Source organism: Zalophus californianus, chromosome 17 (assembly GCF_009762305.2).
Source record: "Zalophus californianus isolate mZalCal1 chromosome 17, mZalCal1.pri.v2, whole genome shotgun sequence".
Lineage (NCBI taxonomy): Eukaryota > Metazoa > Chordata > Mammalia > Carnivora > Otariidae > Zalophus > Zalophus californianus.
Genome location: NC_045611.1, coordinates 41683552 through 41697817, shown reverse-complemented (window position 1 = coordinate 41697817; position 14266 = coordinate 41683552). Strand labels below are relative to the sequence as shown.

The 14266-nt window shown below is 64.7% G+C and overlaps 1 protein-coding gene across 3 annotated transcripts; it reads right to left on the bottom strand.

The window, feature by feature from the left end:
• Positions 1 to 518: 518 nt before the first annotated feature.
• On the bottom strand, positions 519 to 13157 carry LRP3 (LDL receptor related protein 3). 3 transcript variants are annotated; one of them, XM_027620282.2, is made up of 8 exons: positions 12859 to 12880; positions 10917 to 10964; positions 10470 to 10550; positions 5546 to 5684; positions 3246 to 3460; positions 1714 to 2830; positions 1384 to 1516; positions 519 to 1163 (listed from the first exon to the last, which is right to left on the bottom strand). In XM_027620282.2, the coding sequence occupies exons 4-8, from the start codon at positions 5557 to 5559 to the stop codon at positions 585 to 587; spliced, it is 2058 nt and encodes a 685-aa protein (XP_027476083.2). In that variant the 5' UTR covers positions 5560 to 5684; positions 10470 to 10550; positions 10917 to 10964; positions 12859 to 12880; the 3' UTR covers positions 519 to 584. The 3 variants fall into 3 exon arrangements, with proteins under 3 accessions (XP_027476083.2, XP_027476081.2, XP_027476080.2); XM_027620280.2 differs by lacking the exon at positions 10470 to 10550 and having other exon boundaries at positions 12859 to 13157; XM_027620279.2 differs by lacking the exons at positions 10470 to 10550; positions 12859 to 12880 and adding an exon at positions 8189 to 8324 and having other exon boundaries at positions 10917 to 10956.
• Positions 13158 to 14266: the final 1109 nt, after the last annotated feature.

Below are 14266 nucleotides of genomic sequence, written 5' to 3'. Positions count from 1 at the left end.
AGCCCTGCCCTCATGCCCAGGAGATTAACCCCTCAGCCACAGGGCAAAGGGCAAAGGGAGCCTGCCTGGCCAGGCCCACGCTGACACCACAGGCATGAGGATGGGGGTAGAAGCCTCCTTGCCCCTCCTCTGGGCTGGGTGGGAGGACTGGAGGAGAGCTAAGCACTGACAGAGGGCCCTCCATGGACTAGGTCCGTCACACCCGTGGTTCTGTTCGGTCCAGCACAGCTCTGGTGCCCCGGAGGGCAAATGAAGTGAGAAGCCACAGAAAACCCTCCAGAGAGCCCTGCCCTAGCCCGCCTGCTCCCTGGAGATGGATTCCCAGAACGGAGGAGGGGGAGGGAGAGTGAGACCCCAGGGTGCCTGCCGCAGGGCTCCTGACTCCACCCGCCTCCTTGCTCCAGCCCCCACAGCCCCCGCCCGCCAGGCCCACCAGGGCTAGGGGTGCGGGATGCAGCAAGCCGGCGGCTGGGCTTCCGGGCAGCCTCTCTGTAAGAAAGAAGGACGCGGAGGCAGGGTAGAAATGACTGTGTATTCCCTGGTTACAAAGCGGGGCTGTGGCGGTCACCAGCATATCCGGCGGGTCAGCAGACCAGCAGGGCCTCATCGTCACTGGCCTCCAACGTTGGGGAGCAGGGCGGTGGGGGACTCCTGCAGACACCCAGTGGCTCTGCTGGGTGAGGGCCTAGAGTGCAGCTGGCAGTGGGAGCCGGGGGGTGAGGGTCCTGAGCCGAGCAGGGCTCCCGAGGCATGTCCACGGGGGCCGGGCTGTCCACCCGAGGGTCCCTGCCGACTTTTCTGTCCTTGTCCACCAGCCTGCCCTCCAGGTCCCGCAGGCCAGAGGGGGGCGGCACGGCGGATCCCACTTCTGGCGCATGGCCTGGGGGGGGCCCATCCCCAGCTACCACGGGGCTGCCTGTGTCCGTGAGAGGTGCTGGGGGCTCCGGGGTGGTCCCTGATGCAGGCTGGAGATGCCCGTCGCCTAGCACCGTCTGTGAGGTGCGGGCAGCCGTCAGCAGTGGGATCTGTCCCCGTGGTGCCCGCGGCCGGTGAAAGAGCCGGTTCCAGAGGCGGCCGAGGCGGCGGCGGGAGGGCCCTCGGCGGGAGGCGTGCCGGCGCATCTGTCGCCGCATGGCTGTGCGAAGGTTCTGTAGCACCGAGGCCTGGAGGGCAGGGTGGTGGTGGAGGGGGCAGAGGTCAGCACGACTCCAGGAGACCAACTTGTTCCCCCCAACCTGGCCGTGGTCTCACCACTGCCCCTCTGCCTCCTTGGGCCATGCCCTGTCTGACCTGGCCCCTCGGTCTCCCCGTCTGGCCGTCCTCTGAGGTCCAAGTGGGAGCCTGGGTCCCCGGGGTCTCACCCCTCCCCACCCCGGCACTCACCTGGGATGCACTGTAGACGGGGAAGTCCTCCACGGGCGGAATAAGGCCCTGGGCGATGAGCTGCCCATAGGATGGGGGTGCCTCCCGCCGCACAAATTCAGCCTCCAGGCGCGTCATCTGGGTCTCGAAGGCCCTGAAGGCAGCGGGGGTGGGGTGGGGTCAGGGTGGGGGGGCAGGAGGGCAGCATGGCCAGGCTGGCCGGGGTCCGCACCCTGCCCGCCTCCCACGGGCGCCACCCCCCTCCCCCGGCCCCCCAGCCCGAGCTCCCGGGATGCCGGTGAGAGGTCCTGAGCACCGCCCCCGGCCCCCCGCCACCCGCAGCCCCCCCACCTGTACTCCTGCGTGCGCAGCGAGTAGAGCTTGAAGGCGCAGCCCAGCGCGATGACGAGCAGCAGGCCGCACACCAGGCTGCCGATGAGCGCCGCCGTGATGACCTTGCGGGGCACGGCCGCCAGGCAGCCGTGCTCGTCGCTGCCGTCCTGGCAGTCCTCCTGGCCGTCACAGCGCCACGTCTCGAAAATGCACAGGTTGGTGCCACAGTGGAAGGTGCCGGGCTGGCAGGAGAAGCAGTTCTTCTCGTCAGCGCCATCCGGGCAGCTCTTCTGGTTGTTGCAGCGGTCGGCCAGCGTGTAGCACAGGCCGCTGCCGCCCTCGCAGGGGTACTGGTCCGGCGGGCAGGCAGGGCAGCCCTGCTCGTCGCGGCCACTGGCGCAGTGCCACCAGCCGTCGCAGCGCTGGGGCTCGGAGAAGCAGCCCTGCTCGCCCGCGGCGCCCGCGGCGCCCTCGCCGCTGCTCCCGCACGGCTGTTCCCACGGGAGGCAGTAGCCCTTGACCTGATAGGTGGCGTTGAAGCCGTGGCCGGCGCTGCGGGCGCGGGCATGGTAGGCCACGGTGAGGCGGCCCTGGGCGGCCTCGAGGCTCACGGGCCGGTGGTTGCTGCGGTAGGACAGCGTCTGCAGCAGGCGGTCGCCGCGCTCGCCCAGGCCCTCGTACACTTGCACGTAGTCGTCGTAGCCCAGCCGCAGCTCCAGCTGCAGCAGCACGCGCCGCGGGTCCTGCGTGTCCACCAGCCACGTGCAGTGCAGGTCCGAGGGCCCGCGCGCCGCGCCGAACAGGTCCGGGGAGGCGAAGGAGCCGTAGAAGCTGCCCAGCCGCCGGCCGCACGCCAGGTCAGGGCAGCCCGCCTCGTCCGAGCCGTCCCCGCAGTCCTGTGAGCCGTCGCAGCGCCGCTCGGCCGGCAGGCAGCGCGTGGAGCGCGCCCCGCTGCAGGGGAAGGTGCCCCCGGGGCACAGGCTGCCCGGCGGCTCGGAGGCGGGCGCCGAGCAGTTGCCCTCGTCCGAGCCGTCGCCGCACTCGTCCACCGTGTTGCACTGCCACGGACCCGGCAGGCACTTGCCATTGTCACAGTGGAACTCGTCGGCCTGGCAGGACGCCTGGCCCAGCTTCCCTGTGGGGTGGAGAGCGGAGGGGGGGGGACACACGGTCAGGGGAGCCCAGAACCTCCCTCCAGCAGGTGACCGGGGCCAGGAGCAGGGCAGGGTGGCTCCCCTGTCTCAGCCCGGCCTCCCAACCCGAGGGGCGGAGACCCCTCAAATGTCAGGGTGGGCTCATCCCTGACTTGAGCCAAGGGTGAGGGGTGAGCCGCCCACTCTAGCCAAGTCTGTGAAGTGGGCTCAGTGAGCTCGAGGGGCTTCAAGGCACCCTGAGGCCCAGGGCACCCAGGCCTCCTCTGAGGGCCCTCCCCCCGACGGACGGGGCTGCTAAGGGAGACCCAGCAGGGAGTGGGCCAGGAGAGGGTGCTGCCGAGGCCCTGGGAGCCCGCGCGCCCCTGGCGCCCTGCCCCACCCTGCTGCCAGCACCACCTCGGATGTACGACAGACGGAAGCCCTGGGCCTGGCCGGAGCTGGAGGCGTCGGAGTGGAAGAAGATCCAGACGTGGTCCCGGGCCGAGATGAAGGCAGGTGGGATGGCAGAGCCGCAGAGCCGGAAGGCCTCCTGGCGGGGCGGGGCTGCTGGGCCCAGCATGAGCCAGTCCAGGGAGCACTGGTGGGACTCCTCTACATCAAAGTTGCGGAAGCTGCAGGGGCCGAGGGGAACGAGGACCGCAGGGGTGGGGAGGGAGCCCGCAGACCTGAGCTCAGGGCAAGGGTGGCCAGCCCCATGGGCCCCTGCACTACTCCACTCCAGGCCTCTGGGTGGGACCCCTGCCGCCACCCAGGGGCCTGTGGGTGGCTCCATGAGGCGCCAGCACAACTGTGGACAGCGCCATTGCAGCTCTGTGAAGGCCTCACTTGGTCCTTTTCTGCCCTCCGTCGGCACACACAGTGCCCACCCCGAAGCCAAAGTGGAGGGGGCGTCAGAAGCCCCATCAGGCGCAATTCCTTCCCCCGACACGCTCCCTTGAAGGGTCCAGATCCCTCCCTCACTGGGTCTGCTGGGATAGACCCAGCACACCCAGGCCTCTCCAATGAGGGAGTAGATGCACACAGGGCTGGCCTAGCTGCAGCTGGGTGACAGCTTGTCACCTGGAGAGAAACCCCAGTGCCGGCCCAGAGGTGAAGATCATAAAACAGGCCTGCAGGGAGGCCGACGTCCAGAAATCCCAGGGCAGCTCAGGCTGTGGGGCAAGCAGGCACAGACACCAGGATGCCCCTGTGCTTTGGAGCCAGGGAGCACCTGGGCCTTCCAGGCTTTGGCACCCCGACCCGATACCCCACGGACACCCAGGCCAGGGTTCCAGACTCAGTTCCACTGTCTTGCCACCTCGGGACGTCCCTGCAGCTGGAGCACCTGGGCTCCTGCCCAGCTCCATCTCCTGCCCAGACTGGCCCCGAGGCCCCTGGGGAACCCCTGCTCTGGGCTTCATGCCAGGCTGGCCTCAAGCCCCCTGCAGGGCAGAGAAAACACTTCCGCCACCTCAGAGCCCAGTGCCCCTGGCTCCTCTCCCTGGCCGGGCTGAGGGCATCCACGGCCCCCGCAGCCCACGAGAGAGGCTCACATGGCAGAGGTCCAGCAGGAGAGGTGGCCTGCTGCAGGGGTCCACAGACACCCGGGGAGCTGGGCACACTCACATGCTCACACATGTGCACACGCAGACACTCACACCCACCCGTACTAACACACACACCTGCCCTCTGCACCTATCCATGCATGTGTTCATGTTCATGCATGTGCTCACACACACACCCGCCTTCTGCACCTGTCCATACATGTGCTCATGCACACACAGACTCTCACACACCTGCCCTCTGCACCTGTCCATGCATGTGCTCATGCACACGCAGACTCTCATACATCTGCCCTCTGCACCTGTGCATGCATGTGCTCATGCACACGCAGACTCTCACACACCCGCCCTCTGCACCTGTCCATGCATGTGCTCATGCACACGCAGACTCTCATACACCCGCCCTCTGCACCTGTGCATGCATGTGCTCATGCACACGCAGACTCTCACACACCCGCCCTCTGCACCTGTCCATGCATGTGCTCATGCACACGCAGACTCTCATACACCCGCCCTCTGCACCTGTGCATGCATGTGCTCATGCACACACAGACTCTCACACACCCGCCCTCCGCACCTGTCCATGCATGTGTTCGTGTGCATGCATGTGCTCACACACACACCCACCCTCTGCATCTGTCCATACATGTGCTCATGCACACGCAGACTCTCACACACACCCACCCTCTGCACCTGTCCATACATGTGCTCATGCACCCACAGACTCTCACACACCCACCCTTTGCACCTGTCCATGCATGTGTTCGTGTGCATGCACGTGCTCACACACACACCCGCCCTCTGCATCTGTCCATGCATGTGCTCATGAACACGCAGACTCTCACACACCTGCCTTTTGCACCTGACCATGCATGTGTTCGTGTGCATGCATATGCTCACACACACACCCGCCCTCTGCACCTGTCCATGCATGTGCTCATGCACATGCAGACTCTCACATACCCGCCCTCTGCACCTGTCCATGCATGTGCTCATGCACACGCAGACTCTCACACACACCCGCCCTCTGCACCTGCTCATGCATGCACTCACACACAGGCACCATTACACACGCGCACACGCTCTCACACACACACACTTACTCAGCATGTGCAGGCCCATGGAGTTCCCTTCTGACGCCCTGGGTTGCCTTACCTGATGGTGATCATGTCCCCGCGGTCACCCTGGATGTACCAGCTGCAGTTGGTGCCTGGCGGGTAGTTGAGGGGCCAGGCCGGGCTGTAGATGACGCCGCGCCGCTCCGTGTGCTGCTCCAGCTTCCCACTGCAGGCGGCTGTCGGAACAAGAGGCTGAGAAGGGCCGGCCTCCCCTCTGGGTGGGAAGTGAGGTGGGGGTGCACTCGAGCCCCCCCCCCCGCCGTGGTTTGAGCATGGGCCTTTCCCAAGGTGGGATCAAGGCCAGACAAGGGTGGCCATGGCCAGGGGAAGGCCAAACACAAGACTTCATGTTATGGGGGGGGGGGCAAGGACCCACAAGGGCTCAGGGCAGCCTTGGCCCCTAGCCCTACCCTGTGCACCGGAGTGTAGGTCCTATCCCCCATTCCCCACAGGGCTGTAATGAGCCCACCAACAGCCCCCCTTGGCTCCTCCAACGTGCAGCCTCTTGGCCTCAGCTCAGTGGAGAATTCTGCACCCCTAGGCCTGTCGGGCCTGCCTGGGCAATCCACTGTGGTTCCCTGCCTGCCCTCCCTGGGACAAATACAGGCCTTGGCCCCGGGAGGGGAGGGGCTTTGCTCACCCAGCACAGAGTTACTGAGTACCTACTGAGTGCCAGGCACAAGCACTAGGCATGCTGACTAAGATAGTCAAAAGCCCCACTCCATGGAGGTTGCAGGGAGAGCAGACATGCTGATCTCTGCGGGGTGGGGGCCAGGGGGGTGAAGATCATAAAACAGGCCTGCAGGGAGGCCGACGTCCAGATGGGGCCGGAAACGCAGGCTGGGTCTGATCACACCTTGTGTGGCACTGGGGTTTCATCCTGAGCATCAGTGGGAAGCCACTGGAGGTAGATGTCATAACCAGACGAGGAAACAGGCTCAGAGAGGGCAAGGGACCTGCCCATGGCCACAGAGCAGTAAGTGACAGAGTCAGGGTCACCCTTCGTCCCCTGGTGGGATCAGCCTCTCACTGCCGGCCTTGAACCAAAGCATTTATGAAATGTTGACCATCTGCTGCCTCAGGGACCAGGGCAGGCTATCATCCCAGCCAGTGCAATCAAGGAATGCCACCAAGCCCAGCCCTGCGGGCCTTGCTTTACCCACTTCATTACTCATGCCTCTGCTTCCAGCTGAGCCGGCCCAGCCTGGACACTCCAGAGCCTGCACTGGTGTACCCTGGCCTTCCCGGGACCAGGCAAGGCCTCTGCCCTTGACCACAACTACCCCTTCCAGCCCCTGCAGCCCTTCACCACACCGCCTTGTCTGATCCTCACAAAAGCCTGTGGCAAAGGCAGGGTCCATTATACAGATGGAGAAACTGAGGCCAGTGACACCACCTCTCCACTCTCATACTACCTGGCCCCTTCCACTGTTGTCCTGCAAGCCAGGGCCTCTCTGTTGGCCTTCAACAAGACTCCAGCTGCCTCCCATGCTCTCAGGACCGTGACCAGGGAGGTCCAGGTGATCCAATATTGTGACTAACAGGGAAGTGGAAACCCCCACCGACAGCTCATGAAAGCATCAAAGGACTAGAAGAGAAACACCCACACTTGACCCTGAAACAAGGCTGGCCACCCGCGGGTTGCCATCAGAGCCCCAGTAGTCCCTGGTCAGCAAGGCACCAGCCGGGCCCCTCTGCTTGGCACTCCCCCATGGCCTGGAGGGCCAGCCTCCCTGACCTGCAGATTTCTCACCTGTCAAACAGGAGCAATGAGAGCACGCAGGAGGGGAAGGACCAGGGCCCCCTTCCCTGTGACAGGTGAGGCCACTGGCTTTGTGAGCCTCACAGAGACCCTGGGTGCTGCCCCGGGGTCCTGGGAGGTGTGAGGTTATGAAAGCCAGAAGAGGCTTCTCCTGGATGGTGCTGGGCAAGAGGTTCACAGGCAGGGAGATTCCGGCACGGCTGGGGTGCGTCTTCCCCCTCTATGTCAAACGGTAAACCCGAAGTCAGGAGACTCCATCAGCCAAGGCAGGAAGCACCCTTTGTTGCCCTGTCCCCTCACCCCCTAGGACAGGGCCAGGGGCAAAGCAGGGCCTGGTCACACCTACCCTGGCCAGGAGGCCAGCCTTCCTCAGGGACAAAACACTCCGAAAGGCCAGGTGCCCCACCCATGAATCCTACCGGCCTCTCCAGCCCCAGCCAGAATACGCTTCTAGACCTACCTCTGGGCCTACTTTCCAGGTCTCTCAGACCAGCAGCCAAGTCAAGAGCCGGTGACTAGTCCAGCTCTGCCGCTCAACAAAGCCCCTGACAATATGTCCCCCCAAAGAGCCTCCCCGCTGAGCAGCCCCCAGGCTGCCCCAGAAATTCCCTCATAGGGGGCAGCAAGAGATCACATTTCCTGCAGCCGTCAGCCTGGCCCACGCAGAGTGCACGTGGAGCAGGAGAGAGGGCAGAGTCCGTGCGGGGGCGCTGGGAGCTCGGGTCGGGGTCTCCTGACTGGACACTCGCTTGGTCTTGAGCCTGGAGGCGATCGCCCGCTCGGACAACCAGCCCCAGGTGTCTCTGTGATGGCAGCCTCGCTCCCACCCCAGGATCCAGGCACAGGTGGGGGAAAGGCCTCACGAGTCCACTCCCAGGGCTCACACTGCCGGGCAGGCCATTCCGCCCTAGGCCTCACCTTGCCCATCAGTGAAATGGAGTCCGTGGGTGCTGCTTGTCTCGGAGGGTGGCTGGGAAATTCGAGGAAAGTGGCAGTCTCTAGGCAGACATTCACGTGATGGGGGGAGTGGGGGGTGCCCCATGGAGGTGAGGACCTGATGGGGTGTATGATGATGAGTGGTCAGTGGAGGGTGATGGGAGGCCTGTGTGTTTGCAGGATAGGGTTTGGGAGTGTTTGGGGGCTTTAATTGCAGGTGACCTCTGTTCACGCCGGTGGAAGACTACTCAGCCCTTGGGCCAAGGTGGCCTGCTTAAGGGGGCAAGGGATGACTGAGCACCAGCGAGCTCCTTTCTTTCCTGGTCTAAAGAGTCACGACATAGTCCTGAGGAAGCATGAGCAAGGCCTGGTGGAGCACAGTTTGCAGATCCGGTTTCCAGAGGCAATCAATACTCTAGACAACCTGCGTGCTGTCACTACACGACAGGCAGCTGGGGGCCCCCGAACCCAGCGCGTGGGGGAGGCTGCCTGGTGAGTGGAAAGCAGCCTGGAGACTCTGTCCAGGCTCACAGCGCTGGCGTCCCCAGCAGCCACACGGCCGAGCCCCGAGTCCGGGGTGTGGGAGGTGGGTCAGTGGACCCAGTCTGTGCCTGCCAACCTGGGGCAGGACCGGGGGCTGGAAGGCAGACACCTGTGAGGTCTCCCCAGGCAGTCCAGCCAGGCCCCTGTCTGAGCCGTCACCTCAGGCAGCCTGAAGCTGATGTCCGCTCCTCTGAGCAATGCTAGAGGGATAGAGCTAGACTCCAGGAGAGCTAGGGCCCCCGGCCACTGCCTGTGGCCACATGGGCCGCGCACACAGCTCAGGCCTCGGGGACGCCACGCTTAGGCACCATGATGTGAATGGCGGCCCCCAAAGAACAACGCAGATGCCGGCTAAGATCTACCAAACGTGCAGACCTGCATGGCTGTCTTTCTCTCCCTGACTCTATGAGTGAACCTTGTCCCCGGAACATCACTTTCTAAACCCAGGGCACAAGCATGTGGCCAACGTGCTGAGGCCACATGGCCACCCCCCACACCAGCAAGAGGGCTCGCCTGGGTCTCACATCTGTAGGACCTGACCCCCCTCCCCGGGTCCCCTCCCTCCCACTGTCTATCACGGCCACAGACCCCTGACCCCAGCGGGGCCAGGCAGTGTCCTCCGGGAAGTTGGGATGGGGAGACTGGGCAGTTCGCTGCGGGGGCCAGGACACCAGGCACGCTGGGGCTGGCTGGGTGCTGAGTAAGTCAGGGCCCCGGGCCAGCCGCATCAGCAGAGAAGGCCAGACTGTGGCGAACGGGAGTCCACGTGGGGGGAAATCAGGAGGGAGCCCAAGGAGCCGCATCTGAGAGATGGGCCTGCGAAAGCAGCTTTGGTGGGCCCTGGGCCCCCCCCTCCCAGTGACCGTGGCCCGCAGAGATCCCTCTCCCTGAGCCAGCCTCAGTGGCTTTCGGCTACAAGGTCCTGAACAGAATTAGAAATCCCAGGTGCCTCCAACCCACAAGGCAGCACAGCAAGTCACGGGCCCCCCCACACCGGAGACCACACATTGTCCCCAGCTCCCTAAGGCCCTTCTCAGATGTCTCCCGGTGGCCCCAAGGGTCATGAGGCCTGGGGCTTCCCCGTGGCAGTCCCCTCAGCAAAGAGCAAACACCCTTGATGGCCTGGGTCACCCCTCCCGCTCCTGACAGCCTTCGAGGTGCCTGGCACGGGGCCCGAACACAAAGATGGCCTGTGGATGGTTGGACCCACTGTGACAGGCAGGAGAAAGGGGTGGAGTTTAGCTGTGTTTCTTAGATCCCATAGGCCACCACTAATCTCGGAGCCAAAACATCAGCCAACGTGGGAATCTCTCTCCGGCGCACCAGCTTGCCTGGGACTGGTCTTGCTCAGACAGACCAGCTGAACCCAGGCTGAGCCACCTTCTTTTCTAATATGCATACCAAGCCGGTGCTTCCCCTGCCCTAGGTCATCCCAGGGCCAGGTACCAGGCAACTAGAGACCACCCCTGTAGCCTCAAGCCAGCCAGAATTCTTAAAACTAGCCAAGCCTGAGCTTCCCCGGCCCTGCCTAGCCTTTCCCGTGGAAACTCCAACAAAGGCCTAGCCTGGGCCTTCCCCCCACTCCTGAATCTGCCTAACCAAACCTGGCATTCCTCCTGTGGCCCCGTGGGGTGTGGCCTATCCCTTTCTCTCAAGACACGTGAGTAACAAATTCTTCTGTCAATGGCATTGGCCTCTCTGTGTCATCACTTGGTCATACCTTCATAAGCTGAATCCCAGGTAGAACTTTAAAACAGGCAGGCATCTCACCGTGCCTCGTGGCCTCAGGGAACCCCACAACCTACAGGAAGCACAACCTGTCAATTATGCTGGACCCATGACAGTCTGCTAGTGGCATTAAAAGCCACCACGTGTCATGGCCACGCTGAGCACCTTGTCTCATTTGCCCATTTGACCCTAATAACCAGGCTTTGAGGTAGGTCCTGTTACTGCGCCCATTTTACAGAAGAGGAAACTGAGACTCAGGGAGGCGTAAGCTTGCCCAAGGCCAAACGACTCCTTGGTGATGCAGGAAAAATGCACAAGGGCTGAAGTTGGATGAGGCCAGCTGACCACAGGGGTGGATGGGCCCTGAAGGCCTGTCCTCAAAGGTCACTAGGACCAGAAGGGCAGGGAAGAAGGGAGGAAGGGGAAGCATCTTACTCACCTAAGGCAGGAACTGCACTGCTGAGCCGCCCGGTGAGAACAATGTTTACTGTGGGAGACACAAGGAGGAGTCAGCGGGAGGCAGTGGCTCTTGGGGCCCCGACACCTGCCCTGGACCAACAGCAGCCCTAGATGGGCACAGGACAACACAGCCAAACTCCAGGCCGCTTCTTTCATCTCACAGGGCCAGGCCCAGAGTGCTGCCAGAGACTTCCACTCCCACCTAGTCCTGCTGGGATGAGCAGAGGGGAGACCCCTCGAAGGTCTCAGGACCCCCAGCTTCTCCCAAAGAGAGCCAGGGCACAAGCCTGGTTGCAACAGACCACTCCTGTTGCTCTCCATGCCTGTGGATTCTAACTCACGTGGGAAGGGATGTGTTTCTGTCTCCCCTCTCCAGCTCGGAAGCTCGTGTGGGGGCCACCCTTGTTCAGCCTGGATAAGGGCTCTGCCTTCAAGGGGCCCCAACCACTTGGAGGAATCCCTCTGTGGGGCCTTGCCGGTCTACCGGCAAGCCAGGGAGGGAGGAAGCAGTTCCAATGACCCCATTTTATAGGGATGCACAGTGAGCAGGATTCAAGGTCCACCTCACTATGCCATGCTGACCTTGAGAAGAGGGCCAGAGAACTCTCCTGCCACCCACCCCCTCAAGTGTCTACCTCCATCGGGTTTGTCCTTTGCTTTCATCTACTGCTTTTCTCAGGGGTTAACAGGACCAGGAGGAGGTATGGGCAAACTCAACTTCCCGGGGTTCAGGGTGCCTCCTTCCCCCAACATCAAAGATGCCAAGGGAGGTAGAGAGCATCTCTGCCAGGTCAGCCCCCACCCGGTGATGATGCAGGGGCAGATGCCCCCTCTGAAAACCCCAGGCTCTGCTAGCCAGAGCCCAGGCCACATCTGGGCAGAGAGGGCCTTGGGGAAGCCAGAGGGCCTGTCCTCCTGCCCTGCTCACCTGGGAAGCCCAGCGCCCAACAGCTCAGGGTCCAGAGCACACGACCACTAACAGACTGGGCAGTGGGCACTCCTGCGGGGAGTCCCAGCCCTTACTAGACTTTACCACACCTGAACCAAGAGGCCTTCCACAAGACTCAGAACTCCCTGATTCTGGCCTCCAAGAAGAGGGAGCAGCTTAAAATGGACAGGTTTCTTTTTCACTGTGTCATTTCAGTAGCTTCAAGCAAACCTATTGGGCTTACAGAATCTTCACTATAGTGTCACGGTAGGGTGTCCCCTAATGACCCCAAGCTCGGATCATGGCCTCCCTCTTTCATCATGCTAAATAAAGGAGCCATGTGGGTTGAGGATTTAACTCCTTTCTTCCCCTCTCCCCCACCCAACACCGGTAGATAGAAAAACTCCTGGATAGGGCGGGAGTCCCTCCCACCCAGGTGCCAGGCCCGGACAGGTCCCAGGGTCCTCCCCAAACACACCACGCTGGGCTGAACAGGCCTGCCCCGCTGGGTCTAAGAGACACAAAGGCAAGACAGGAGTCACTCTCGCCGCTGCCTCCCGCCCGGCATCCCGCCCGCGGCTCCCGCTGGCACCCGCCCCCACCCCAGGTCCCGGCAGGAAACACTTCCTTCTTCAGGGCACAGCCGGCCGCAGACCCGCCCGCCTCGCCTTTGTCCGCAGCTCCGGAGGCCCCAACCCCGCCAGGCCCGGCGGAAAGCCACTGCCTGCCTGCCCGCCCGTACCACCCGGCCGCCCCGCGCCCCGCTGCCCCGGGCTCCACGCGCTGTTGCGAGCCGGGCGGGAGCCGGGGCTCGGCTGCCAGAGTCGCCTCCCAGGCCCGAGAGCGCAGCAGGCGGGGGGGGGGGGGGGGGGGGGGGGGGCGCTGGGGGCCGTCCTCGCGCGCAGGGCCAGCTCTGGGAAGCCACGGCCGGGCCCGGGGAAGCGGAGCGGCGAGGCGGGGGCCCGGACCCGCCCGGCCTGCGAGGCCCACTCACCCAGGCAGACGACGGCGAGCTGAGCCCGGGCGCCCGGCGCCCCCTCCGACCCCGCGGCCGCCCGCTTCTCCATGCCGGGGCCGGCCGCCCGCGGGCGCCGCCTCCTGTCCCCCCGGCTGCGGCAGGGGCTCCGGCTCGGGCTCCGGCTCGGGCTCCGGCTCGGGCTCCGGCTCGGGCTCCCGCGGCGGCTGCCGGCCGGGTGCGGGCGATGGCTCCCGCGGCGTCTTTGTGAGGCGGCGGTGCAGGCCCGCAGCGCGCGCGGGGCCACATCGGCCGCGGCGTCACGGGCCCCGCGGGGGCTCAGCGGCGGCCGCCAGGGAGGACCCCCGCCCGCCGCTGCCCCCGCGCCCCGGGCGCCTCGCCGCCGCCGCCGCCGCCGCCGCCGCCGGCCTGTGCCCGGGGGCCCCCGGCGCGCCCATGCCCCGCGGCGCGCAGCCCGCCCGGCCCCGGCGCCTCCGGCCCCGCGCGGCCGGGTGCCGTCGCTGGTGCGTCCGTGGGTCTGTGGGTCCCGGCGCCCTCCCGGAGCCCGGAGGCCGCGCCGCGCCAGCCACGTGACGCGCCCGCCGAGCCGCAGTGGCGCTGGCCGGGCGGGGGGGAGGCGGCGGGGCGGGCCGGGGGCGCGCGCCCCGCCTGGGTGCTGGACAGCTCCGCGCCGCCGCCCCGGCCCGTCGGCGGCCCCCACCCCGCACCCCTAGCCCTGGAGCCAGGGCCCCGTCAGCTCCCGCGCGCTCTGCTCCCGGGCCCACGAACTGGTCCCTGCCGGAGCCCGTGGGGCCGCTGTGCCGGAGAGGGGAAGGGAGTGGAGCGGAGGGAGGACTGGTAGAAGGTGGCTGCTTAGGAGACCTGAGGGCAGGACGGCGCGAGGTGGCGCAGGGCTCAGGCCTGTCTGCCCCGTGAGGTGTCCCTGTTCCCGCCCCTGCAACCCCTGTGGCCCTCGTTTGCCACAGCCCGACTGGCCCTGGCACATCCCTGAAATGCATCCTTCTGTGCAGAGCAAGGCTTGTGAAGAGATACTGGGGAACACGTCAGGCCTCTGGAAATTCACCCCTTCCGGGGACCCCTGAGCCCACCTAATCACCCCGCCAGGTCCTGGGGAATGGAAAGGAGGATCGCTTTTCAGGCTTGGAGCTGCCACCTGGGAGTGGTGTCAACCAAGGGGCTGGTCCCGAAGAGGCAGAAACCCTGGGAGAAAGACAGGGAGAAGAGCTGAGGAGGCCATTTAGAGTCAAGCAGGGTCAGCCCTCCTTTCTTGAGACTAATGTGCAATCAGAGGTCCTCGCCTGGAGGCTTGGCGCCCCCATGCCTGCCCTGAGCTGAGGCAGGACCCCTCTTCAGTTACCACCACTCCCTTCCCTATTCTCCTTTTTGGAGAGAAGGTAAAGAGGAACTGATACTGTATTAGTGAAAG

Bases quoted from the DNA above. Each gene is read 5' to 3' on its own strand.
- LRP3 (XM_027620279.2), bottom strand. From the start codon at position 8,312: ATGGGGCACCCCCCACTCCCCCCATCACGTGAATGTCTGCCTAGAGAC. The intron at 2,831-3,245 runs GTGGTGCTGGCA...TCCACCCCACAG, and splicing joins CCGTCTGTCGTACATCCGAG to GGAAGCTGGGCCAGGCGTCC. The intron at 1,517-1,713 runs GTGGGGGGGCTG...CGCTGCCTTCAG, and splicing joins CTGCGCACGCAGGAGTACAG to GGCCTTCGAGACCCAGATGA.